This window comes from Aspergillus uvarum, assembly GCF_003184745.1.
Source record: "Aspergillus uvarum CBS 121591 unplaced genomic scaffold BO82scaffold_125, whole genome shotgun sequence".
In the NCBI taxonomy this organism is placed as follows: Eukaryota; Fungi; Ascomycota; class Eurotiomycetes; order Eurotiales; family Aspergillaceae; genus Aspergillus; species Aspergillus uvarum.
Window position 1 is genome coordinate 1 of NW_020291422.1, and position 22,935 is coordinate 22,935.

At 51.2% G+C, this 22,935-nt stretch overlaps 11 protein-coding genes across 11 annotated transcripts; 5 read left to right on the plus strand and 6 right to left on the minus strand.

Annotated features, from left to right (window-relative positions):
* Nucleotides 1–210: 210 nt before the first annotated feature.
* On the plus strand, nucleotides 211–1,628 carry BO82DRAFT_27785 (Rho GTPase Rho4). Its single transcript, XM_025631201.1, has 3 exons — nucleotides 211–578; nucleotides 642–845; nucleotides 906–1,628. The coding sequence occupies exons 1-3, from the start codon at nucleotides 291–293 to the stop codon at nucleotides 1,269–1,271; spliced, it is 858 nt and encodes a 285-aa protein (XP_025485623.1). The 5' UTR covers nucleotides 211–290; the 3' UTR covers nucleotides 1,272–1,628.
* Nucleotides 1,629–1,668: 40 nt separating this feature from the next.
* Nucleotides 1,669–2,798, minus strand: BO82DRAFT_349293 (DASH complex subunit DAD1). Its single transcript, XM_025633869.1, has 3 exons — nucleotides 2,499–2,798; nucleotides 2,276–2,338; nucleotides 1,669–2,142 (listed from the first exon to the last, which is right to left on the minus strand). Exons 1-3 carry the CDS (start codon nucleotides 2,586–2,588, stop codon nucleotides 1,969–1,971), a joined length of 327 nt encoding a protein of 108 aa, XP_025485624.1. The 5' UTR covers nucleotides 2,589–2,798; the 3' UTR covers nucleotides 1,669–1,968.
* Nucleotides 2,799–3,290: 492 nt separating this feature from the next.
* On the plus strand, nucleotides 3,291–4,806 carry BO82DRAFT_324056 (zinc-binding alcohol dehydrogenase family protein). The gene is made up of 4 exons (XM_025632817.1): nucleotides 3,291–3,487; nucleotides 3,541–3,626; nucleotides 3,666–4,167; nucleotides 4,217–4,806. The coding sequence occupies exons 1-4, from the start codon at nucleotides 3,387–3,389 to the stop codon at nucleotides 4,596–4,598; spliced, it is 1,071 nt and encodes a 356-aa protein (XP_025485625.1). The 5' UTR covers nucleotides 3,291–3,386; the 3' UTR covers nucleotides 4,599–4,806.
* A 391-nt stretch (nucleotides 4,807–5,197) lies between these two features.
* BO82DRAFT_410522 (uncharacterized protein) lies at nucleotides 5,198–8,500 on the plus strand (the record flags this gene model as incomplete). Its single annotated transcript, XM_025639767.1, has 7 exons — nucleotides 5,198–5,351; nucleotides 5,402–5,625; nucleotides 5,707–6,169; nucleotides 6,220–6,612; nucleotides 6,648–7,031; nucleotides 7,083–7,737; nucleotides 7,832–8,500. The coding sequence occupies 7 exons, from the start codon at nucleotides 5,198–5,200 to the stop codon at nucleotides 8,364–8,366; spliced, it is 2,808 nt and encodes a 935-aa protein (XP_025485626.1). The 3' UTR covers nucleotides 8,367–8,500.
* A 1,064-nt stretch (nucleotides 8,501–9,564) lies between these two features.
* BO82DRAFT_27873 (uncharacterized protein) lies at nucleotides 9,565–10,123 on the minus strand. The gene has a single exon (XM_025631233.1). The coding sequence runs from the start codon at nucleotides 9,979–9,981 to the stop codon at nucleotides 9,676–9,678; it is 306 nt and encodes a 101-aa protein (XP_025485627.1). The 5' UTR covers nucleotides 9,982–10,123; the 3' UTR covers nucleotides 9,565–9,675.
* Nucleotides 10,124–10,233: 110 nt separating this feature from the next.
* Nucleotides 10,234–10,494, minus strand: BO82DRAFT_379578 (uncharacterized protein; the record flags this gene model as incomplete). Its single annotated transcript, XM_025637697.1, has 1 exon — nucleotides 10,234–10,494. The coding sequence occupies one exon, from the start codon at nucleotides 10,492–10,494 to the stop codon at nucleotides 10,234–10,236; it is 261 nt and encodes an 86-aa protein (XP_025485628.1).
* Nucleotides 10,495–10,775: 281 nt separating this feature from the next.
* BO82DRAFT_27917 (uncharacterized protein) lies at nucleotides 10,776–12,000 on the minus strand. The gene is made up of 3 exons (XM_025631255.1): nucleotides 11,733–12,000; nucleotides 11,465–11,556; nucleotides 10,776–11,349 (listed from the first exon to the last, which is right to left on the minus strand). Exons 1-3 carry the CDS (start codon nucleotides 11,843–11,845, stop codon nucleotides 11,018–11,020), a joined length of 537 nt encoding a protein of 178 aa, XP_025485629.1. The 5' UTR covers nucleotides 11,846–12,000; the 3' UTR covers nucleotides 10,776–11,017.
* A 73-nt stretch (nucleotides 12,001–12,073) lies between these two features.
* On the plus strand, nucleotides 12,074–13,431 carry BO82DRAFT_27884 (uncharacterized protein). Its single transcript, XM_025631237.1, has 3 exons — nucleotides 12,074–12,139; nucleotides 12,224–12,894; nucleotides 12,964–13,431. Exons 2-3 carry the CDS (start codon nucleotides 12,400–12,402, stop codon nucleotides 13,264–13,266), a joined length of 798 nt encoding a protein of 265 aa, XP_025485630.1. The 5' UTR covers nucleotides 12,074–12,139; nucleotides 12,224–12,399; the 3' UTR covers nucleotides 13,267–13,431.
* A 712-nt stretch (nucleotides 13,432–14,143) lies between these two features.
* Nucleotides 14,144–15,383, plus strand: BO82DRAFT_360036 (alpha-ketoglutarate-dependent dioxygenase AlkB family protein). Its single transcript, XM_025636736.1, has one exon. The coding sequence runs from the start codon at nucleotides 14,177–14,179 to the stop codon at nucleotides 15,167–15,169; it is 993 nt and encodes a 330-aa protein (XP_025485631.1). The 5' UTR covers nucleotides 14,144–14,176; the 3' UTR covers nucleotides 15,170–15,383.
* Nucleotides 15,220–16,463, minus strand: BO82DRAFT_298713 (glutathione synthetase ATP-binding domain-like protein; the record flags this gene model as incomplete). Its single annotated transcript, XM_025631998.1, has 3 exons — nucleotides 15,220–15,387; nucleotides 15,443–16,275; nucleotides 16,331–16,463. The coding sequence occupies 3 exons, from the start codon at nucleotides 16,461–16,463 to the stop codon at nucleotides 15,220–15,222; spliced, it is 1,134 nt and encodes a 377-aa protein (XP_025485632.1).
* A 558-nt stretch (nucleotides 16,464–17,021) lies between these two features.
* BO82DRAFT_408037 (acyl--CoA ligase) lies at nucleotides 17,022–18,913 on the minus strand (the record flags this gene model as incomplete). Its single annotated transcript, XM_025639665.1, has 5 exons — nucleotides 17,022–17,574; nucleotides 17,649–18,073; nucleotides 18,138–18,572; nucleotides 18,632–18,769; nucleotides 18,821–18,913. The coding sequence occupies 5 exons, from the start codon at nucleotides 18,911–18,913 to the stop codon at nucleotides 17,022–17,024; spliced, it is 1,644 nt and encodes a 547-aa protein (XP_025485633.1).
* Between the last annotated feature and the right edge of the window lie 4,022 nt (nucleotides 18,914–22,935).

Consider the following 22,935-nt stretch of genomic DNA (forward strand, 5'->3'; position numbering starts at 1 on the left):
CCTCCTCCTCCTCCACCTCCGCCTCCGCCTCCACCACTACCACTATAATCGATCTCCTCCTTCGTGCAGCAACCTCGCAGCGACGTGTCGACTTTGGGGCCTCATTCTCACAAGAAAGGAAATTCCATAATTACCTACCATATTTCAAACCTCTTGGCTTTTTGCATTCGGGCAACCAGGTGGATCTTGAATAGTGATAATTGTCTCGAAGCATTTCTTGACCGACACTTTGGTCCCCCTTCCGGAAAGACTGGATACCTACATTCCATCAATTCTCCTATTCCGACATCATGTCAGGTACCATGTATGATGACCAAGCTTATGCACCCTCGCGTCGTCATTCACTCGCAACTCCTCCCCAGTCCATGAATCCGCGACAAAGTCGGACGCGCAGTCAGAGCGTCAGAGTCAGCAACGGCACCGTCAGCACAAACACCAGTGTTTCCAGCGGAAGGATGTCCGAAGCCACGAATATCACGCAGCCTCCGGCATATTCCAAAAAGTTTGTGGTGGTGGGCGATGGCGGCTGCGGAAAAACCTGTCTCTTGATTAGTTATTCGCAAGGTTATTTCCCGGAGGTAAGTGCCTGGCGGTCCCTGTGGCGGCTTGAATCTCCGATTTCAACTGACCCCCCGGTTCAGAAATATGTTCCTACAGTGTTCGAGAACTACATCACACAAACAACTCATCGGGCTTCCGGAAAGACGGTCGAGCTCGCTCTCTGGGACACTGCTGGCCAGGAAGAATATGATCGTCTACGTCCATTGTCGTATCCAGAGACGGATCTCCTGTTTGTTTGCTTTGCGATCGACTGCCCCGCCTCGCTAGAGAATGTGATGGATAAGGTATGCTTGACTCTTGCCCGCCGTCTGCAACTAGTGGAAGTCTCTGACCAACATCCATAGTGGTACCCCGAGGTCTTGCATTTCTGTCCAACTACCCCGCTTATTCTAGTGGGCTTGAAGTCGGATCTGCGCAATAAGAGAACATGCATCGAGCTGCTCAAAACCCAGGGTCTAACGCCGGTAACGCCCGAACAAGGCGAAGCAGTGGCGCGTCGTATGAACGCCTCGTACGTGGAATGCAGTAGCAAGGAGATGCGCGGTGTTGACGGCGTATTCGGGCTTGCAGTAGATATTGTGGTCTCCGCCGAAGAACAAGACTACAATGAACGTCAGACGTCCAGCACTGGCAGCAAACCCCGAGTCGGTGCCGGCGGCGGCGGCGGCGGCGGAAAAAAGGTCAAGAAGCGCAGCTGCAAAATCCTGTAATGGTTGGCTCGTTCTATCTCTCTACTGACTCCCAGACTGCCACTGCTAAATTGTCATACACCCTGACCACCCCAGCTTTTCATTTCTCCTTTCACGCTCATGCCACACACAAGCCTGGTTGCTTGACGGCTTCACCGACTCTTTTCACATGTGATACGAAATAGCAAAGCGAGATGGACCCGGCCATGATCGGCACCCTCCGCTTGACTTTTTGATGTTGGTTCTCAGTCCACTTGGGCTAGTATCTGTTTCTTGAAATTTGCCGGCGGCTTTCTGTTTATCCAATAGCCTCTTACGTTGTTATACCTTTGGCCTTGATGATTTTTTCCCCCTTAAACTACGATTGTCTCAATCATCTCACGCTCCTGTCCCCTTCTTCCTATTCCTTGAATGCTTTATGTCTTTTATGAGCACGGCCATAGGGCCTTTATTCGTTATGCATGGGACGGGTGTTTTTCTTTTGGGCGCAAGCGAAACCCCATGTAACTGAATCCAAACACCATCCCCAGAATTTCACTGGACAACCATCCAGTAATTCATTCATCTCTTTGAAAAAAAAAAAAGGATATCCTGCGACAAAATGAGTAGACAAGCTCCCTCAACCACGCCAAAACGGATTCACGCCATACCCAAAACGCCGGATTTTAGCCAGATATCGTAGACAACAGTTGCATATGTTCACCTCCCAACGGAGCAATCAAGCCGCAGCATCCCTCATCTCCTCATCGCGAAGCGTACTTTGACCCTCCTCATCCTCCTGCTGCTGCCTCTCGTTCCGCCGATCCGGAGCCTCAGTCCCCTCAGCCGGCTGGCCCATGAAATTCTCAAACCGTGACCACAGGGCCTCGACGGAGCCAAACTCATTCCCCACCTACGCAAGGGTAGATTAGCGATCTGATTGATCCTTGCATGGAAGCCAATAGAACCCCATCTCTCCATGAAGTAGGAAAAAAAAGTTGAAGAAAGGGTGGGGGGAGGGGGGGGGAGGGAGCGGTGAGACCTACAGAGATGATGCTCTCTAAGTTCCGATTGAGCCGATTCATATTCTGAAGAACTTGCTCCATGCCCTAGCCAGTTCCCGCCATATGAGTTTAGTTTTTTTTTTTTTTTTTTGTTTGTGTGAGTGATTTTTGTTGGGGTGTGCTCTCGCTTTGACGAAGGACCGGCCCAACAACGCAATGAAGCGTCCATCGTACCGAGAGATTCCGGGATGAGAGGCGGACTTACCACAGCGATTTCTCTCACGAGTTCTGCCCGTTGTTGCTCGAAGACTGTCGGGGTTATGGATCGGGGTTTTGCGCCGGGCGTTGTTGACATCTTGGTGGCGGGCTGGCGGGCTGGCGGTGCTCGATTGATGGGTTGGTCTCTTGCGAGTGGAAAGCTGTTCAATGGCGGGTTTTTGATTTGAGATCTGTGGCTCAATGCTGAGTTATTCGTGTTGTACTGTAACTTAAATATTTGATCGTATCCCAGCCCTTATCCTGTCTGCTTGCGCGTTGATTGTTTTTCGATGCTCGACTTGTGGCGGGGCGGTCGGTACCTGGCTGTCCCGATTGAGAGTGGGTTTGTTTATCATGCCGGGCAGATCGTTTCACCGCTTGACTGTCCGCCTTGGCTTATCGATAAGGCTTTTGCTGCAGGGATGCGCTGTTTCTCGCGATAAGGAATCATGCTGATCTGGTGTATGCAGAGAACGGGAAAACGGCGATCCTCAGGCATGCAGGACGCTAGATGTCTGGAAGGAATCTAACTGCTTGGAGCTAGGCTTCTGTTTGATGCCTTGGGGACGCGAGATGACAGCTCTTCTCGGGCTCCGCGATGTCTGTCTAAGGATTTGACTACAACTTCGAGAAATGGCTTCTTTGCGCGCCAATGCATTACTCCAGGGCGCGTTATTACCGGCTTGCTCAAGGCGGGCTGAAAGTACATGTGCAGGCTAGCATTCAAAATGCCTAAAGTGCGAAGTCTCTGACTATATTGACCGAGCATATAGTCTCTCTTGACGTGCTGGTGACGTAACCTCACCAAAGAGGTTATAAGTTCAATCCACGATGACTGCTATGTCCTTTATCGAAGATTTCTCAGATCGAGAAAGACTTGACGACTCCAGTCAGAATGAAAGCGATCGGCGTTGAGAAGTACGGTCCTATTGATCATCTCCAGACAAGGGATATCCCGAAGCCTTCCGAGCTCCAGCCCCGGGATTTGTTGGTTCGGTACGAGCGATTTTGTCTATTGATGCGAACAAGGACTAAGAGCAATCGATCAGTGTGAAGGGAGCATCCGTCAATCCAGTGGATACGAAAGTGAGAAACGGAACTTACGATGACTACCCAGGCAAGCCCATGTCGGCTAGTGACACAGGGTAGGATTATCTTACTGACGAACCACCAGACTACTATGATAATGTCCCCCGACCGTTTCAAATCACTGGATACGACGCTGCAGGTGTCGTAGAAGCAGTTGGCTCTGAGTGCTCCTACTTCAAGGTTGGAGATGAGGTCTTCTATTCCGGAAGTCCCATCAGACAAGGTTCCAACGCAGAATATCAATTGGTGGATGAAAGGAGTGTGGGATACAAGCCGAAGCGCCTGGACTTCGTCGAAGCCGCCGTCATGCCTTTGACATATATCACGGCTTACGAAGCGCTAGTTGAGAGGCTGGGAATCAAGAAAGGCGAGCGAACAGCGATCTTGATCATTAATGGCGCTGGTGGAGTCGGTGCTGTGGCAATCCAGATTGCACGCGTACTGCTCGAAGTACCGGTGGTCATCACCACAGCCTCGCGACCGGAAACGATCAGCTTTGCTAAGAAAATGGGCGCTACGCACGTTGTCAACCACCGCGAGGACGTTTCGAAACAGATAGCAGATCTGAACATTGATCTACCGTTGAAGTATGATAAACCCCAGCTTCTATGCGACATAAGCTGAGCATTCATCCAGGTACATTTTCATCACACATTCCACGGACCAGTACATGGATACATGTGCCAAGATTTGTGCTCCATTTGGTAAAGTTTGTTCGATTGTGCAAGGCCAGGCGAAAATGTATGGGACCGAGTTCATGTCCAAATCACTCACATTCGTCTGGTGTCTGCTTGGCACGAAGCCGTATCACAAGGTGGACGTTGATTCGCACCATCGCATCTTGGAGGAACTCTCGGAGTTGATAGACTCTGGGAAGATCAGATGTCATTTGACCAAGCGCCTGAAGCTCACTCTCGAAGGTGTCAGGAAAGGGCATGAGCTTCTTGAATCTGGTGGAAGCATAGGGAAAGTGGGATTGGGACTGGATGAAGCGGGGCCCGGAGAGCCATTCGCTTGAACCGATTGGCATAGAGACATTGCTACCGTATGTTGCAGCAGCGTTTGGTAGGTATAATAGAAACAGACTGGTTTAATAATATGGAAAGGGTGCTGGATAGATTGCTCCCCGCAAATTCCCCGCCTTAGGCAGGGTCTTTCGCTGGGCGGCAATGCGGAGAAATCCAACACTAGTCCTATAGCCACCTCTTCAGCATCGATGCTTGCCGTTCGAGACTCAACTCACCGGTCTAGCTGGGCCCGAATACGACTGCTCCCGTATTTCTTTCCTAAACTGTGATCGCGTCAACTTTCTAGCTCATGCAGAATCCTTGCATTGCCAATGGGTTTTTACCTTTCTGACTTGATGCTTTGCTGAGCCTGTGTTGGCTGATCCTGAACCTGCCTATCTCTTTCTTTTACAAGTATTCATACATGACATGTTTCAGCCCGGCTTGTCCGAACATGCAGGGTTACAATGAGCATCTCGGGATAGGGTCAACCGAGCTCTGAACCTGATAGAAAGGTTTGACGGAACTGAGGTATAAAGTCGAGAATTATTCATCATGAAAGCTAATCAGAACCAGCACAGTGTGCAATCACAGCTTGACATTGATCGAAATGCGCTTGACCTCGCTTCTGATTACCGCGCTGCTCTCGCGACAGAGCATTGCACTTGCTCACAAGACGACTGGACCTTATGACGACCTCGGCTCATTTCAGGATCCAGCACCTCGCGCGCGTCCTCGTTTCCGCTACTGGCTGCCGGATGCCAGTGTTGACCCCGGAGTCGTTCAACAGAACATAAAGATGCTGGCGCGCTAGGTGCTGGTGGTGTTGAGTTCCTCCCATTCTACGCTTATGGCTCCGAGGTACCAGGAGCGGATTGGGTGACTTACGGCTTCGGCACCCCAGCGTACCTCAAAATGTTCAAAGCTGCTCTCCAGGCCCACAAAGAGGCCGGCCTTACCATGGATTTTCCCCTTGGTCCTAACCAGGGTCAGGGAGTGCCTGCACGGTGTGATGATGAAGGGCTTCAGTGGGATTTGGTAAGTGACGGAAAGTGCATCTAGGGACATGGGTATATACTGACATGCTGGGGCTTGGATGCCACAAGGCCCCCTACGCAGTTGCTATCCCCCCGAACGGAACTTATGACGGCAGGCTTCCAGGCTGGGATACAGGAGATTTGGGTGGCACTTGTTACGGCTCAGGTCCTTTCTGCTCGGAACATCACGAGCCAGACCGTTCCGACTCTCTACACTGTGGCAGTGGAGGATCATATGCAATACGTGCTCAAGAATGCAACACTACAGGCCTGGACAGACAATATATCATTGGAAGGCACCGTTCATCTGAAGCTCCCTTCGTCTCACGGCGAAACCTATCTGCTTTTTGCATTCTACCAGTACCTGACACACACCCAAAATCTCCCAGTCAACTCAAACAAGACCGGGACAATCTTTGACAATGGTTCCTACATTGTGGACCACTTCAGTGCGAAGGGAGCACAGGTAGTCACCAAATTCTGGGATGACTACTTGCTCGAGGACGCTGAGGTCAAGGAGCTTCTGTCAGAGGTTGGTAACTATGGTAAGCATTTCTGCCACACCGAGGAACGAACATAGCTGATAAGTCGATAGGCTGGGAGGACAGTATTGAGGCGACTTCGAACATATCCTGGACGCCATCACTGCCGAAAGTCTTTTACGACAAGTATGGCTATGACTTGAAGCGTTTCCTACCACTGTTCATGTTTGGCAATAACAACATTGGCATTCAGAATGCTGCACCAGGCTCGGTAGAGTGCCTGCTAGACACTCCGGACCAAGGAAAGGGATATGTGAATGACTTCCGTAGTGCTCTGATGGAGGGATACCGAGCCTACGTGGAGCATTACACAAACTGGACCAACGCGATGAACCTACAATATTCATCTCAGGTTGCCTACAACCTACCTATCGATGTCTTGGCTAGTGTCCCGGATGTCAATGCACCAGAGTGCGAGAGCTTGCAGCACCAAAACAATGTTGACAGTTATCGACATTCTCTGGTCCTGCGATCTTAGCAGGAAAGAAAGTCATCTCCAACGAGCTGGGCGCTGTCGTAACCGAAGCATATAGCCATACGATCACAGAGCTTCTGTGGCAGGTCAATCGAGCGGCTGCAGGTGGCGTCAATCAGGTCGTGTTGCATGGGCAATCCTACTCTGGAAACTACTACAATACGTCATGGCCAGGCTATACAGCGTTTTACTATCTGTTTTCGGACTCATACTCCGAGAAGCAGCCATACTGGAACCACGGATTCTCGGAAGCCTTGAACCACATTGCGAGGTTACAATATTCTCAGCGCAAGGGTATCCCCAAAGTTGACTTGGTCGTTTACAGCAAGGACTCCGCATCTGATCCGTATTTGGGCACTGCCTATAACCAGACTGATCTGATCGGAAATGGTACGTGTTTTCTCTCCCACTTTCGCGGGCTTTGCGTTCTAACGGAAAGAGGGTACACCTATGTCTACTTGTCACCCGAGAACTTCGCCTTGCCTCAGGCTTATGTCAAGAATGGATCACTGACACCGGATGGCCCCGAGTTTCGCGCCATGGTTGTCCCAGGGTCGAGTAACCTCACTCTTGGTGCGATCAGCTATATCAAGGATTATGCCCGTGCAGGCCTTCCGGTGATCTTATCAGGTGGACTGCCCAACATCTACTTCACAGAAGATGGGACTGAGACTACCGCTCGGGCAGAGCTGGCCTCTTTGCAGACTACCCAGAATGTCTATCCAGTCGCTGCTGGTCAAGCAGCTAGCAAGCTTTCAGCTTTGGGCATCTCGCCCAGGGTCAAAGTGCAGGCAGATGGGACCTGGTATTCGACCTGGAGATCCGACAACGACGGCACAGAGTATCTTTTCATCCTCTCGGACCTGGTCAAGTCTGCTGGCACGGTAAGTGTCGCAACCACGAAACAGCATTACTCACTAGATCCCTGGACTGGCGAAGAGAGGCCGGTTCTGGCATATCAGCAGGAATTTGGACGCACAGTGATCCCTTTCTCTTTTGCTGCAAACCAGACCGCCATACTGGTCTTCAGGGATACCACGACGTCTGCGACGTCACTCTGTACCACCGATATTCCCGCCTCAATCACCGGGCATGAGTACACTCAAGCAGGGAGCCTTCATCTGCACGTCTCATCCAGCAGTCTGACAAAGACATCACTGCCACTCTCTAACGGCAAAACCATTACTCAGCTCACTAACCGCACCATCGCCCCAAGTATCACTTTCTGACTGGACTCTCACCGTCGAGCATTGGGACCACCCTCTCAATATCAGCGATGCTTCCACCATTGCGCTCAAACACAATACCACGCACAGGCTCACTTCTCTCGTCTCCTGGCGCGACATTCCCGCCATCGCCAACGCCTCTGGAATAGGCTACTACACCCACGGCCTGGTCTGGTCGCCTTCAGCGTCTGCCTCAGGCGCATACCTCCTTCTACCCAAAGCCACCAACGGGGCGAACGGACACCGCGTTCCGCCCTTCGACTACCAGGCCCCGAAGATCAACATCAGTCCGTACCTTCATGCCGGCACCAACGAGATCACCGTAGAGGTTCCGTCCGTGATGTGGAACTATCTCCGCTCCATTTTTGCTGAGCTCTGGACAGGCGGCGTTCACCCGACGGATGTCTTCAGAGCCTATGAAGGCTTGCCCGGAACAGTGGACAACGGGCTTATCGGAGAGGCAACGGTTGTGCCATATGTAGATGTGCATGTAGGATGAAGATCATCCAACCATAGTTCAGAATCCCCGGCCAGAAGATAGCAGACAAATCAGAGCGACCCTAAAAGCAATGCGATCGTCGGGTGGGAATCGACGAAGACACAGTAGAAGACGACAATTCCCCACGTGTGGTCAACCTAAACCCGCGCCCTGAATACCTACCGAGTACTACCGAGTCGAACAACCAATACAGAAACCAAGCAAACCAAGCAAACCAAGCCGCCTTCTATTTTTCTTCCATCCTCCCCGATCATCCGATCATCCGATCACCCAGAATTATTCCCCGAACCAGCAAAACCACGAACCATTGAGAGAAATAAGCGAGGGTGAAATGCGGAGTTTGTTCCAAAAAAGCAGGCGCCGATCCGCGAGTAAATCCACGGTAGTGTTTAGCGCCGCCGGGCCCGGGCCCCCGCCCCAAGACACCCGGACAATTGAGTTCGGCGCCATTGTTCACCAGCCTCTAACCACGCTCAGTATTTAGTTAGTTGGCTAGTGGAAGGTCTAGAGCCTCCCCTCCAACCCCCAAAACCCCCGAAAAACAAAGCCATTGTTCCGACAGACCTAACACACTATACCTCGCATGGATCTGCGACCACGTTATTCAGATTTACTCACATGTAGTACTGCGTAGAATCGAATGGCTCCGCGACGCGACCGAAGATCATTTTCATTTACACCCAGTCACACTCACTGCGCTCACTCCCGTTCTAGCAAAAAAAAAAAAACAATGCATGTCTCAACCGACCGACCGACCACCTTCCCCAACCAACGACAACCCTATCATCCATGGCCCATTATATCGTCGCAACCGCCTCAATCAGCTCCAGGATTGGCACGGTTGCCCCGAACCCGAAACCCGAACCCCATCTCGGAAGCGAGCGACGACTAACGGTAGCCTACACTATAAGTAGGCACTAACGAGCCCGGGGCAACAACTCGAACAACTCGGCAAAAAATGATGTCAGTGGTATCCACTCCCCGGAGACAGTACGTAGTCTAGACTGCAGTCAGTCACGCAGGGACCAGTTGAGCAAAACCCATTACTGAACCTATTCTGTTTGTGGAATACGTAGAAGATCTGTTTTGGGCCATATTGTTCACTAGTCGACTGACTTACTGGCCTCACCGCATGGGATCCCGGCGCATCGGGGGTTGGGGCAAAGGATGGGTGGGTGGGGAATTGGATTTCGGGGGTTGGGGCGAAGGAGCTTGGGCATCAGGCATCTCTTGCTGATGGTCATAGTGATGATGAGTCGGGTCTTATAGATGAAAGCAAATGAAAAGGAGCTGAACTTAGTGGTGGTCGTCACATGGACAATGCAAACCACCGAACCAAGGAACCAGAGGCAAGGAACAGGATATGATTGTTCATGAGCTGGGAGTCTTCAAAATTCAAATCCAAGTTTTGTAATTGTTTTAGCCATGCTTCATCCATCATCTCTTTGGCAAAAAAAAAAAAAAAAAAAAAGAAGATATAACCCAAAAGAAACACCCAATTGTGTTTGCCTACTCCTGCGCTAAAGTGAAACCCAAAACCAGAAGTCCCATCCCTGAAGTAAAAGAAAATTGTAGTGACATCTACTCCATGTCTAGATTCCAAACTCCTAAGCATGAACTCGAGAAGTAAAATAGAAAAAAAGAGTTCGTTTCGTCTTGTCTCGTGTAGTGGTTCGTCGCGTGGTTGTTGGTGTTGCCATGTACATAAGCATATTGATGTGTTGTAGCACGATGGAGATCGTAAGGAGGGTAAAGTGGGGTTGTTATACGTGTAAGTGAGGGTCTCCGGGACGACTCGTCGCTGAAGTCATTGTCGCAGATGATTGGAACGCCCGTAAATCGAATTGTCGTGTGGACGGTGTGTCCCTCAGGTGGAAGCGCGTCGATTAGGGACAAGGATGTTGCTGAGGCGTTTCCACCGCTGCCCTGGCGAGGACATATTGTCCCGCTCCATGCGATCCTTGTCTATACTGGCTTTTGAAGAAGACTGCGTAGATGATCGCGGTCGGGTGACGAAGGCTTCGTGGTCGGCAAGGACATCTTCAAGTCGCACGTCGGAGTCGGAAATGCGAGGGTGGCCATCGCTGGGGTCAAGGATCTCGATGAATCGGGATGGCATGTCGCGCATATTGTGTGTGTATGTGTTTAATTGTAGTGTGGATGGGTAGAAGAGTGTGTTTGGGAGTTTTGTCTTTGAAAGATGATCCAGAGAAAAAAGAATTGCCTCGGTCGTGTTTCGAGAATTGGGAAAGCTTGCTTTTTGACTTCTTTTACTTCGCTCTTAGTCGGCTGGGGGCGGAGGTCGTGTGCGTGGTCACGAGGGACGCGGAGAGAACTTTATTCGAATATGGGGAAAGCGGTCGATCATAGAGGTACGTGCATGCAGATATTGACCAAAAATCCAGATCCTCACGGTCGAGTAAGAAAATGAGTGTGAGAAAAAAAAGTAGGAGGGCTGGAAAGAAGGTCTGAACGGAGATGGTTTCCGTGTAGCCTCTCCAGGTGGAGAGGAGGGAGGACCCTTAAAAAGAATCGAGGGGTAAAGGATGTCTGAGGATAAAGAGAAACCCTAGAGAAAAAGCAACGAGACGGGAGATGAGAAAGGCACAGATGTTGCAGTAGTCGAGAATGCCGATTCGTTGGTTACAGTTTCAGTTATGCGCCAGACAGGGATGTCGAAGGCAGTATGGTTTTTGCACCGGAGGGGGAGGGGGATCGGTCAGAAAGATATCTATGTCTGGCGGATAAAGGGCGCGAGGCGCCGCTGACGTTCGGGGAAAAGAATGAGTACATTTATATGAACAGGAGTCCTCTACGGTAGGACCCATCAACCCTTGGATGGTATGTCGATTATTCCGCGCTTTTCCCGCCTCCCCAATAGGCCATTGTACCGGGACAAGCGGGGGTGGGTGATCATGGATGGGGATCAACTGTTGGGACTGGTATGGTGGCGCATCAGCCAGAGCAAGGGCAGCGACATCCACTTCCGCCGCGCAAGCATAATAATCTGATGGGTTGGCGGACCCTGTGATTGATGAGGATACGTGAGTATAAGCGGGGAACGTTCTGTGAGAGGAAAAGCGGTTCGTCCGTCATCCTGAAAGGGAGGTGTGTAAGAGGGAGATATTGGTGCTGATTGAAGCCGATGATGCTGATGGATGCGTGGGATGGAAGGGGGTTGGTCCGTTGCCTTGGGCCACAGTGAGTGCCCCTCCTTCGGATTGTGCAAAGGTTCAAGCAGCACGGCGAGGAAGGAAGAAAGAGAGAAGGAAAAGAAGAATGATCGTCATCGGGTGACCGACTGTCAGGTGTAGAGAAGAAAAAGTGCAGGTTAATCATGGGATTGTGAGGACGGACTCCACCCACCGGTTCTTCCCGCCCGTCCCGAATGGCCATAAACGCAAGTACAGTTCTCGAGGCAACAACTTATCCTCACCCGCTGACTGACTGACTGACTCACTCACATCAGAATAGGACATGACGTTGTCAATCTGTGGCTGCAATCTTCATGGATGAACTGTGGCTTGACTGGGGCTGGCGATCATAGATAATCCACACACACCGCAGAGTGGTAGACGTGTCCCAACTCCATTATTCCCTTCACAGTCAACCAATGTCCAACCAATGCCCAGCGCGGGGGCGACTTTCAGATCAGCAGATTGCAGGTGTACTGCCTCGAAACGACTCATCGCGCAACGTAAGAGCTTCGCAAGCTCTTGGACAGATCACGGGGGCTATTCTTAGCAACGGATTGACGTCGAGTCATTAAGGAGGTAGGTGGAATGTTGAATGAAAAAGGAAGCTTGTTGCCATCGAGGAAAAAGGAAAAGGATAGATTGGATTGAGGTCAACAATAGCCTTTCAACCCGTCAAAGTTCTCCTCTCGCGGCATGTGCCACCTGTGACGTCATGGCTCCTACTTTCCTTACCTCGCCATTTCCTCCCTCACAATCACTATTAGGTACAGTACCTAGCCTACCTAGTAGCTATCGGACATCCATCATTCTTTTAAGATGTTCCACCAGTAAGCGACATGCCGAACAAGCGCGTCAAAAGAAATACCCGGTCGTCACAGAAGCTGCCTTCTCCGCCTCGATCCGAACAGGATGCTGCAGTCGCAGATGACGCCCATGACGTGGAAGACCCTGTGTCAGGCCGCGGAGGAGCCAAAGAACGTCAGACTGAAGACCATGACTCAGTGACGTCGGACATTGCGGACGAAGACGAGATGCCGGAAGAGACAGGGAGCGCTAACAAACAGCCGGCCATGCATGCGGCGGGGTACGCAGGCGGAAGCGGAGCAGGCTACAACGCGCTCAAGTCGTTCAACGGTCAAGTGTACTCCGGGATGGCCGTTGGGGGCTCGCATACCTGGAAGTACGACGAGGGAACGTGGAAGGAGACGAAAGAGGAGCCGGACCTCTGGCGCATCGATTACCAGACGAACAAGCGACGTGCAAAAAGAGCCCCGGAGGGAAGCGGTGCACCGGTGGGGACGGAGTATCACTGGTTGATTGTCGGACATCAGGTATGTGAGAGGACTCCTTCTGTTTGGGGCGTGTAGAAGATCAGTCGTGGCATTGCTTACCCCGGGCAGCACGTCAAGAAAGTCGATGCGAACACCTACGAGACCCATCTGACCGGCTCGAAGTATAAGCTCGCGTATAAGTCGGCGACATCGAACTCGTGGTCTGTTCCGACCGTGAAGAAACAGCGGGAGAGAGAGGTCGAGCTGCTGGAGGATGCGAAGCATCGCATCCAGGGACTGCCTCCGGTGCTGGCGTTGGAGAAAGTCAAGGTTGAGAAGCATGAGAAGGGGCAAACGAAGCTCGACGCTATGTTCGGCAGGGCGGGGACTAAGCGAAAGGCGTCTCAGGATCCTCACCAGGGAGATGAATGAGAAAGTATGCGATTTGCTAACTGTGGTTGGTCATCATGGATGCTGAATCAAAATGTACACGGGCTGAAGATCACCTTTTACGCCCCCGTGCATCATGAATGGAGGCAATAAAAATCACTCCCTACATGCAGACGGACTGAGTACCCCACTCAGATATTACTCGATATTTTCGATATGAGCTCATGCAGTATGACTATTGTATATACTATCGTAGCATGCTGGCGGGTACGATGTTCAGCACTCTAGTGCTAACGCAGACGCATTTCTGCGCATACACCTCTAGCCGGGAACTGCCTACATGAGTATAACGCAAGAGGACTCAACGCCTTCCTACCGAGTAGTATCATTACAAGTAATATGCGATCTTCTGCCACTTGACCTCCTCAAGCTGCAAGGGTGAACTGTTCGCAGATCCTCTCCCGCATCACGCAGGATCGTCAAACCAATCTGCTACGGAGTACTCGGTAGAATTAATCGCTTCAACATGCTATGAGAATGAACGTGATGTTGAAAGAGCACGGGACAGAAGAGAACATACCATATACTTCAACGCAGAAAAAGAGTGTAGAGTCTAGACCCGCGCAGTTCCCTACTAGAGACGATTCGGATCGATCCGATCCACAATAGCTGGAAACAATGACATCACTCACCTGCGCGATTCTTTCTTCGCGCCTTCGCGCCTCGAGCTTCGAGCTCAATCTTCTAGATCTTCCCCTTTCTGTAAAGCTATAGTCGAAGGCAACTCAATTGACGAAGCTGAGTTCCCATTGCGAGTTTTACAATGTCTAAACGAATCAATTCCTTCTTCCAACCCATCCCGTCGAAGAAGCCCAAACCCGATCCGGAAGCTACTACATCATCCTCGCCATCTCCAGCGCCCGTCGCGAGCACGCACCACCCAGACTACCCCATGCCCATTCGCAACCTCCCCTCGCATATCTTCAAGCCGATCGCCAATCTTGAGCGCGTCCGGCCCCCGCAAGCCATCAACAACCAGCCACACCTGAACCTACTGTATTTTCAGCCGTTCATCCCGTCGCCGATCGCGCGCGATCTGTTCAAGTTCCTCCGGAATGAGCTCCCCTTCTATCGCGTGCAGTACACCATCCGCCGCGGCCCAACGGAGACACTCATTAACACGCCGCGTTACACGACCGTCTTCGGCGTGGACGAGACAAGCATTTTCATCCCGGGTTCGCAGGATATCGCGACGACCAATCCGAGACCTATTGGCGACGACAACGCCTCGTCCGAGTCGACTCAAACCCAGACTTCCACACCCACCCTCGTAGAGTCCCGCACCCGCGCCCCGCCAATCACTCTCAAAGACAAAACCAAGTACAACCATCCCCCGCGCCCCATCCCGCCGTGTCTCGATGTCCTCCGCCAGGCCGTCGAGGCCGCGACCGCCGACGGAACACATTACAACTTCTGCCTGGTGAACTACTACGCCACGGGCGATGACAGCATCTCATACCACTCGGACGATGAGCGGTTCTTGGGGCCGAACCCCACGATCGCGTCCATCTCGCTCGGTGGGCAGCGGGACTTCATGCTCAAGCATAAACCCGTGGCCGGGAGCGATGTTGACGCAGGGAAGCCGCTCAAATTCCCACTCAACTCCGGGGACATGATCGTCATGAGAGGTGAGACACAGGCCAACTGGTTGCATAGTATTCCAAAGCGAAAAGGGGCGCAGGGGAGCCAGGGGAGAATCAACATCACGTTCCGGAAGGCGGTAGTACCGGGTGGTACAAATAATTATTATAGGTATAATGTGGGCGACGGGGCAGTTTATCGATGGGATGAGTTGAGCAATCGGATGGTTGCTGTCAAGAAAGAGAAAGAAACGGAAGGAGAAAAAGAGTCGCAAAAGGTAAACGAAGTAAAGGTTGAGGAATGAGGCAAGGCGACGGAGGTACCCCGTACCTGGGTGGCAACACTTGCACAATATTAGGACCGCGAGAATGGGTTCTTATAGTTCCGGAACTGTTCCAGTGATACTGCGCCCTCGAGAATATGCTGCAGGAGGGTTCCGTAATCCCATCCGATAGCAGCGGCAGCGAGGGCACAGAGACTGGCTTGATCTTCACGGCCAGGACGGCCAGGGCCAGTCATATTCTAGATCGCACAGATTAGCCGTTTAATCCTTGGAAAATAGACAAAAAAGACATACAGGCTTCATGTTGATATCGAAAATTGCGAATTCGGATCCCTCACGAAACCTTCTGATATCGATACGTAGGGGTGCGGTGGCCCCGATCAATTCCGCAATCTGCTCGCATTGCCGCATCACAGAACCATAAGATACGTCCTTCATCTCGTCTGCAGACACTGTGCGCGAATTGACAGTAACAGCCACCGCGCCACTGTAAGGCGCCACCCCGTCGACATGATTGAATCGCGTGACCGGCGGGAGACTCCAGTGCGAATCATGGCCCGCGGACGGCGGCATGACCGTAATAGTCGCCTCCTCGCCGGTGAGAAATTCCTCGATCAGAACCACGGGGGACTCTCGCACCAATGTGTTGACATGGGCATCAAGCTCTGCACGATCGCGACAAAGCTTCACGCCGTAGCTACCGCGGCCACGAACGGGTTTACCGATGACGGGATAGCGGGGGACCGAGTCCAGAATGGAGGATATGTTGTCCGTGGCGCGGATAAGCCAGGACTGCGGGAGAGTGAAGGAGCCGTGCTTGCGGAGCTGCTCGTTCAGATAGGCTTTGTCGTCAAAGTCCTCCACCAGCGTCGGGGGTTGTCCGACGACATAAAGAGGGTCGTTGGAAGTCAGTGATCTCGACAACTGCAGTGGATGCGAGGAGAACAAGACCGTATTGGCCCAGAGGTGTGTAGCACCTTGTTGAACGGCGGCGAAGATGCCCTCTTCGGTGTCGGGGAAGCACCAGCCTTCCTGTATTGAAGGGTTCGGAGATGCTGTGGGGGTGAGGACGCGAACACCATGCTTACGAAGCGTGTGAGCAATGTCTGCGCCTGAGTCTTGGTAGCCTGCAACAAAGTGTCAGTTTCAGTTTTTGACAAGTGAGCGGAAGGGTTACTCTACCACCAGGCTTCCGAGGCTTGCGGGCACCGTTGATAACAGGTGGCTCGAGGGCTTGATAGAGTACTGCGACCGTGGGATGGCCACGAGCTAGATTGTGACTCAGTCGCGCGGTCTGCTGTTTGCATAGACTCATCATGGCGACGATATGTTGTTTTTGTTGATCAGTGCTGAGGCAGACGAGGTCATGATATAGCATCTGGAGCTCTCCGAAAGTGCCGATTTCGGCACTTTCGGACTGACCCGATGCAGATTGATGATATCATTTGATTTGCTTTGAAATCATGTTGTCCTGACGATATTTGCACCTGAGAAGTATCACCTGAAAGATGTCATATCGATAGCACCAGAAAGACATCAAAGAGGTATTCTTGGAGTTTAACAATCGAGGTGACTGCAGGGACCGGCACACAGTAGCGAAGAGGCACGGCAGAAAGTGTGGATTGCTCCGGGCGGGATGCTATGGGTATTAGGCGGCAGACAAAATAGTGGCAGAAAGCCCCACCGCCTAAAGCTGTTACTTTTTTCACTTGCGAATCTCGGAGCTTCTAATGGAATGCTCACTGTATCCTATCGGATGGAGGATACAGAGGGGTTTAATTGTTCTTTCGAACTTGGTGATTGGAGTGAATGTCTAGTGGATTTTATGACTGTATTTCATGCAAATCAAGTACTATCCTTGTAGCACACACCCTTACAACCTCGGTCTCCAACCGTCCTCGACCTCCTTCTGGCTCTGTTCCCTCAACAGCCTCTTCAAGATCTTTCCACTCGCATTCTTGGGTATCGCGTCCACAAATCTGACTCCTCCCGTCAAAGCCTTGTAGCTCGCTAGTCTCTGTACCAGATAACTCTTCACGATCTCCTCTGTGAGCCGATCTCCATCCCCTGGTCGTCGCACTACATACGCTTGGGGCAACTCTGTCCCTGGGACCAGATGCTTGATACCAATGACAGCCACATCAACAATGAGCGGATGTGATATCAGCACAGCCTCTAGCTCCAGTGGAGCTACCTGGAACCCACGGACCTTGATCAACTCTTTCTCTCGATCCACGATGTACCATTTCTCTGTTCCCACTTCACAATATCCGATGTCACCAGTGTGGAACCATCCATCTTCATCGAAGGATTCTTTGTTCGCGGCGGAGTTGTTGAAGTATCCCGGTGTTACAGTTGGGCCCCGGACACATATCTCACCGCGAACGTTGTATGCAGAGATGTTGTTTCCCGCGTGGTCTATCAGCCTGTTTATTGCACAAGTAAGCCATGGCATCCCATAGATGAAAGAGGCGAGCCGAGAAGGTCAGGAAATGCCTACTTAGCTTCTAGGTTCGGAATCAGGCGACCCACAGAGCCCGTGTAATCCTGCTCTGGGTACGGAAGCGTGGTTGCGATACAACTTGTCTCCGTCATTCCCCAGACTTGCGTGCAAGGTGCCCCCTCACCCAGCAACGCCTGGAGCCGCCTCTGTGTTCCTTGGTCAATGGGCGCAGCACCGATCGAACTCGTTCGGATCGACCTCAAGTACCTCCGCTTGTAGGACAAAGGACTCATGACGATGGCGATGACAACGGGCGGAACAACCGCCAAGTCGGTCACATGGTACTTCTCCACAGTTTCCAGGAAGAGCAAGAGATCGAATCGCCTCATGATGTAGTTGGTGTGACCGGCCTTGAGGCTGCCAAAATGGGTGGAAGGTACGGCAGCAGCGTGGAAGAGAGGGGTGGGCACAACGCGGGAAACCTATTTCAAATATGCTTATGTTACTTTGAAATCGAGTTTGGTGTAGTACAAGAAGGCCAATTACCCAATATGGTCGATGATGCAACTCGAACACGAGCTCATGTTGCGCAATCAGATTGGTGTGAGTGATTTCAGTGGCCTTGGGCAGACCTGTTGTTCCGCTGCTGAATAGCCGAACAGCTGTAGTCTGAGCCGCCATGGACCCATCGTGGATACGCTCCCAGTCCTTTTCGCCATGCTCAAACAGATCGGTCCAGGATACGGTTCCCTCGGGAATTGTTTCTCTCCTGGCGTTGAAGATGCGCACGTTTGATAAGGAAATTTTCAAATCACGCGCAGCTGTTCGGATAGGACTGAAGAGCTTAGGCTCGGTGATAATAAAGCGAACCTGCGCGGTGTGTAAATGGTGCTTGAGCTCCAAAGGTGTATAAGCAGGGTTTGAGCCTGTGAAGATGCCTCCGATGCCGACAATGGCGAGGACGAGCATAGGGTAGTAAATCTAGTGGAATCTCAGCCATGCTAAAGTGGTGTGCAGTGCGCAAGCAATGGTTTCTGTACATCATTGAAAGAATGGATGTTGACGCAGTCTCCCTTCCGCACGCCCCAGGCATGAAGGCCAGCAATTAATTGACGGACGATGCGACGGGCCTGGTCGTAGCAAATGGATCGAGCGGGTTCATGGACATCCACATAGATCTGCCAAGATTAGATCCGGACGAAGAGCAGAATGATAGGTGGTGCCCTTACTGGGACAGTTCTGTCATAACTAGAGTCCAAGAAAGTGTAAGAGAGGACATCAGTAGGGGGCACAGGGGCCCTCGATGGCGGTTCAAAAATCATGGTCGATGGCAAGGCCGATAAAGCATCCAGAGCAGAAGGGTTTTATGGGAATGAAGTCTCGGATGGGATCATCCGAGGTCGCATTCATAGAGCTATGAGATTTGAGGACAATGGCCCCTTTCACAGCTCCCTTGCCGAATGGCAATGTTTAAAGAGACCGGAGACATTCACCGTTCAAGAGATGTCATCCATAGACAGGACCAGGGCTCATTGCAAATCCTTGGATAGTACCCAATCGCACCGGGTTATGCCAAATAAGATTACTTTCTGACCCGCTCTCCTGCATCCAGCCAGACTATTGACTTGTTCCATGTTGGCAGCCATGCGATTGGATTAGTGACATATGCGGTCAGCGCCCATCACCGATCAAAGCCGGACCTCGAACCGAGGATGCGTTCCGAGATCTCCGTACCGCCACATATCGCTAGCACATCAAAGGTCAACGAATAAGTATCCTAGCTCGCTGAGTGTGCTACCGGTTCAATGAGCATTCAGGTGGTCTTGAATAGCGACCGCGGGATAAAGCTGGGTGGTGTCTTCGTTGCAGCGTACCATTGGGCCCAGCTCTATTTAGGATGTGCCACAAAACCCCAAGAGGACTCATGCCGAATATTCCGTGTCTTTTGTAAGTGTCTTTCAATGGGTCTGAGCTTGTGATGACCAGTGGTCCACGGGCATAGCGACAAAATACATCCAGGAGCCAAAGTGTTGTGTCGTATGCTCTTGTTGACAGCGTGGTCGGATCTTGCGCAGAAAGTGACAAGTCCAATCAAAACCAGCATAAGTCTCGAGATGAGATACAATTGCTGGGTAGCCGAAGGTTGCTAACTTCGGTGGGTACAGTCTATAGTCGTGAGAACAGATGCAGATGGCCGTTTGTGATCGGAGCAAGCTGCAACTTCAACAGAGAGTCTGGACGTGAGGAAATATAGTACATGTCCATTCTAGTCACGTTCGATGATGAGCACTTTGTCAATGAACCTTCCTTGAGCCAAGGCTCGTGCGTGTATTCTGTCTCAGGGACTACTACTCCTCTTTGCCAGTAGGTGGAAGGATGTTGTTTTCAACAAGGATGTACAGCGAACGAACAGGCAGCATTTGCTAATATTGTGGGGAGTGGCGTGTAGAAGGTTGAGGCAGTCAATTATAGTAGTCCAGCATCAGGCTGATGATAATGAAGCTTGATATGGCTTGCGCTGCTGCAGATGCGACCATGGGTGAAGCCAGAATGACCGTCGCTTCATGTTTGAGCTCGTAATGAATATTCTGCACTCAGGCTGCACTCAGGATATTAGACCCTTCTACCCACAAACACCGAGACACGTTATCTTACCTGTAATCAGCTTGCAGAAGGCCTCGAAATATCATACTCTTGCCAAGCGACTGCAGGATTGTCGGATGCTTCGCAAGGAGGACTAGGTTGCTGGTCGGGCCAAAGACACTTTTCGCCGCCCCTTCCACAGCTTGACCTCTCCTGACCGGAACCACATAAAGCTCCTCGAGAGTCTGAATACAAGCGTTCAAATCAGGAAAGAGTCAGGAGAAGCCCTTTAGATCTTGATTGTGTAATAAATGTCTGGCTGGTTGCAAGTGCCTACAATCATTCCGCAGTCGGGGGGCCCAGCTTATTGTTGCGGCGGGTAAGTCAGCTCACTGTAAGAGTAGCCTTCAAAGGTTCTCTCTTTCCTCTCCCATTTCGGTAGGAGAAGCTCATCTGGGCTCCACCAGGCTCTTGGCCTGCTCATCGTTCCCTCTCCTCTCCTCTCCTCCCTTCTCATGTCATCTCATCTCATCTCATTCACGCGGAGCACAGCAACCCATCTTTTGCACAATCGGGGTCCGCAGATCGGAGTCACTATCTGTCGATAATCAGTGTCATTTCAATTGTTCACCAATTATTTGCAGTTACCAGATAACGATCAGCTCGCTACCAAGGTGGTGTGCTGTGACTTCTCCTCGACTTATTGTTGCCAAGGTCGACAGATGTCACCCAAGGCTTTGGATGAGCACCATTCTTCCCTTCACTGTATAATGAGAAGGCAGATGATTACGCCAGCTGAAGCCGAAATGTGGCCACTTAGACTTGGCAGTCTCGTGGTAGGTGAGACAGACAAGGGTCTTCAAGGTGGCATAAGAACTCTATTGTACTTCTCATCTGACGGTCTGTGCCGCAGGGTCCGCCGGACTACTCATGCCCAGGCCCACGTTGTGCCTTGAACGGCAAATAAAACATCAGCAGCCTGTTTCCTCTACCTGCCAATGGACACTAAATCTTGGCTTTCTCCTCATCGACTTTGATCGACTTGCTGCTCAGGAGGATCAACAGACTGAGAACCAAGCTCCCGATGCCACCAGTATTACCCGGTCTGTCTCCCGGGAGGAGTGAGAAATGCTGGATATTCACTCAAGACATGCGGACGTGCAGCCGTGGCTTTACCGCCTCTGGTATTGTTCAGTCGAGTGCGCGGCATTGATTTGATCAAGCCCTTCGATTTACAAAGTTCTTTAATCAAGGTCGCTATCGAGGCTATGAGGCCGCTTGAAGACGGTCTGAGAACTGAGCTGGTCGCCGATAGCTTATCCCTACACGCACCTTAGATCAATTACGAGTGATGCTCATGCAGAGTAAGCGTTGTGAGGCATCTCTGGCCGCGACCCAATATCCACCCGAACGAAACAATTTAGGCTTGAACCCGACCAGAGACAGATAGAGCACTAAATTGACGAACTTGTGGCAGGGTAGTTACTCCTCTTGGAAATGTGATGTTCTCTTCTACATTGGGAAGAAGGACCGCCTACCTGGCACCAAGTGGTCCTGGCGCCTATTTCGCGAAGCGCCACCAACACTGACGCTGGCGCTGGCCACGCACTTGGATAACACTACGGCAGTAATATTTTAGCCGGTGGGGCATGTTAAGGACTATATTCACAGTCTAGACACCTACGGGATTCCTTGGTGTAATGCGGCACAAAAAAAAAAAACAAATATGAGGCAACTAATTACCTGGGAGCAAGCTTTCCGGCATTGAACGGAAGTCTGCTTCACTTCGCGGATTTTAATTAGCCTCCGTTCCATCTCCAGGCACATACCAGTGTGCAGCCTCGACGTTCTCCCGTACAACTCTCCATTTCGGTGCGTGCAACCGCTCGGCAAAAGGAAAAAAAAAAACAGTGAAAAATAGAAAAACAAAAGAGGGTGACTTGAAGGCTATCCCGAACCAATGAGAGGTGTATAATGATTATTGTGTTTTCTGGAGCTCAACCCCCCTCGTCTCTGCCTAGACCTGCCCCTCCAAGTGATTATCACGGATTCGGAATGTGAAAGTCCGCGGGCACTCCACCAAGGCGCGGTCAATGTTGGAATTTAGACCGACAATGTCCTTGGCTAATTCCAGTCCATGCCTCCTATTGGGTAACTCACGGACTTAATCAACTTCGATGGTCTAATGGAATATGCTCGATTCTGATGAAAAATATCGACAGAAACATGCATCGCCTCAGTCCCGGAATTGCCGAGCAAAGCAGTATCGATTTGCATCTACTGAGTATCATTGAGGTGGAGCCGATGAGGATGACATTCGAATTTGTTTCAGGCCGTAGTGAGTATCCAAGTCACGAAACCCCTAGTCTAGCGTAAGATCAGTGAGACGCCATATTCACATCTGATTTGGACCATGACAGGTAGCTTTTCACATTGTCTCCCTACTGGATGGTTTTCTAGCACTCCTTGGACTCGGTATATCGGCCAGCAATTTCAGTCGAGTCACAAGTAGGTGGACAGTATTCAAATTTCAAGCCATGGCCATGACGTTGATTGTTGGCCTTACTTGGCGGATTGTCGCAGAATGTTTACTACCGATCTCGGCACTTGAGAAGAATGAACACCAAACCAACGTATTTGGATTGGGCTGTCTTGCTAACCTGCACAGGATATTCTTCAATGACTCTTTCAGGTATAGACCAAAGCCTGGATTCATTTGGCGTTAGAAAGCATGCAGACCTCGGAGTGCACCGCAAACCAA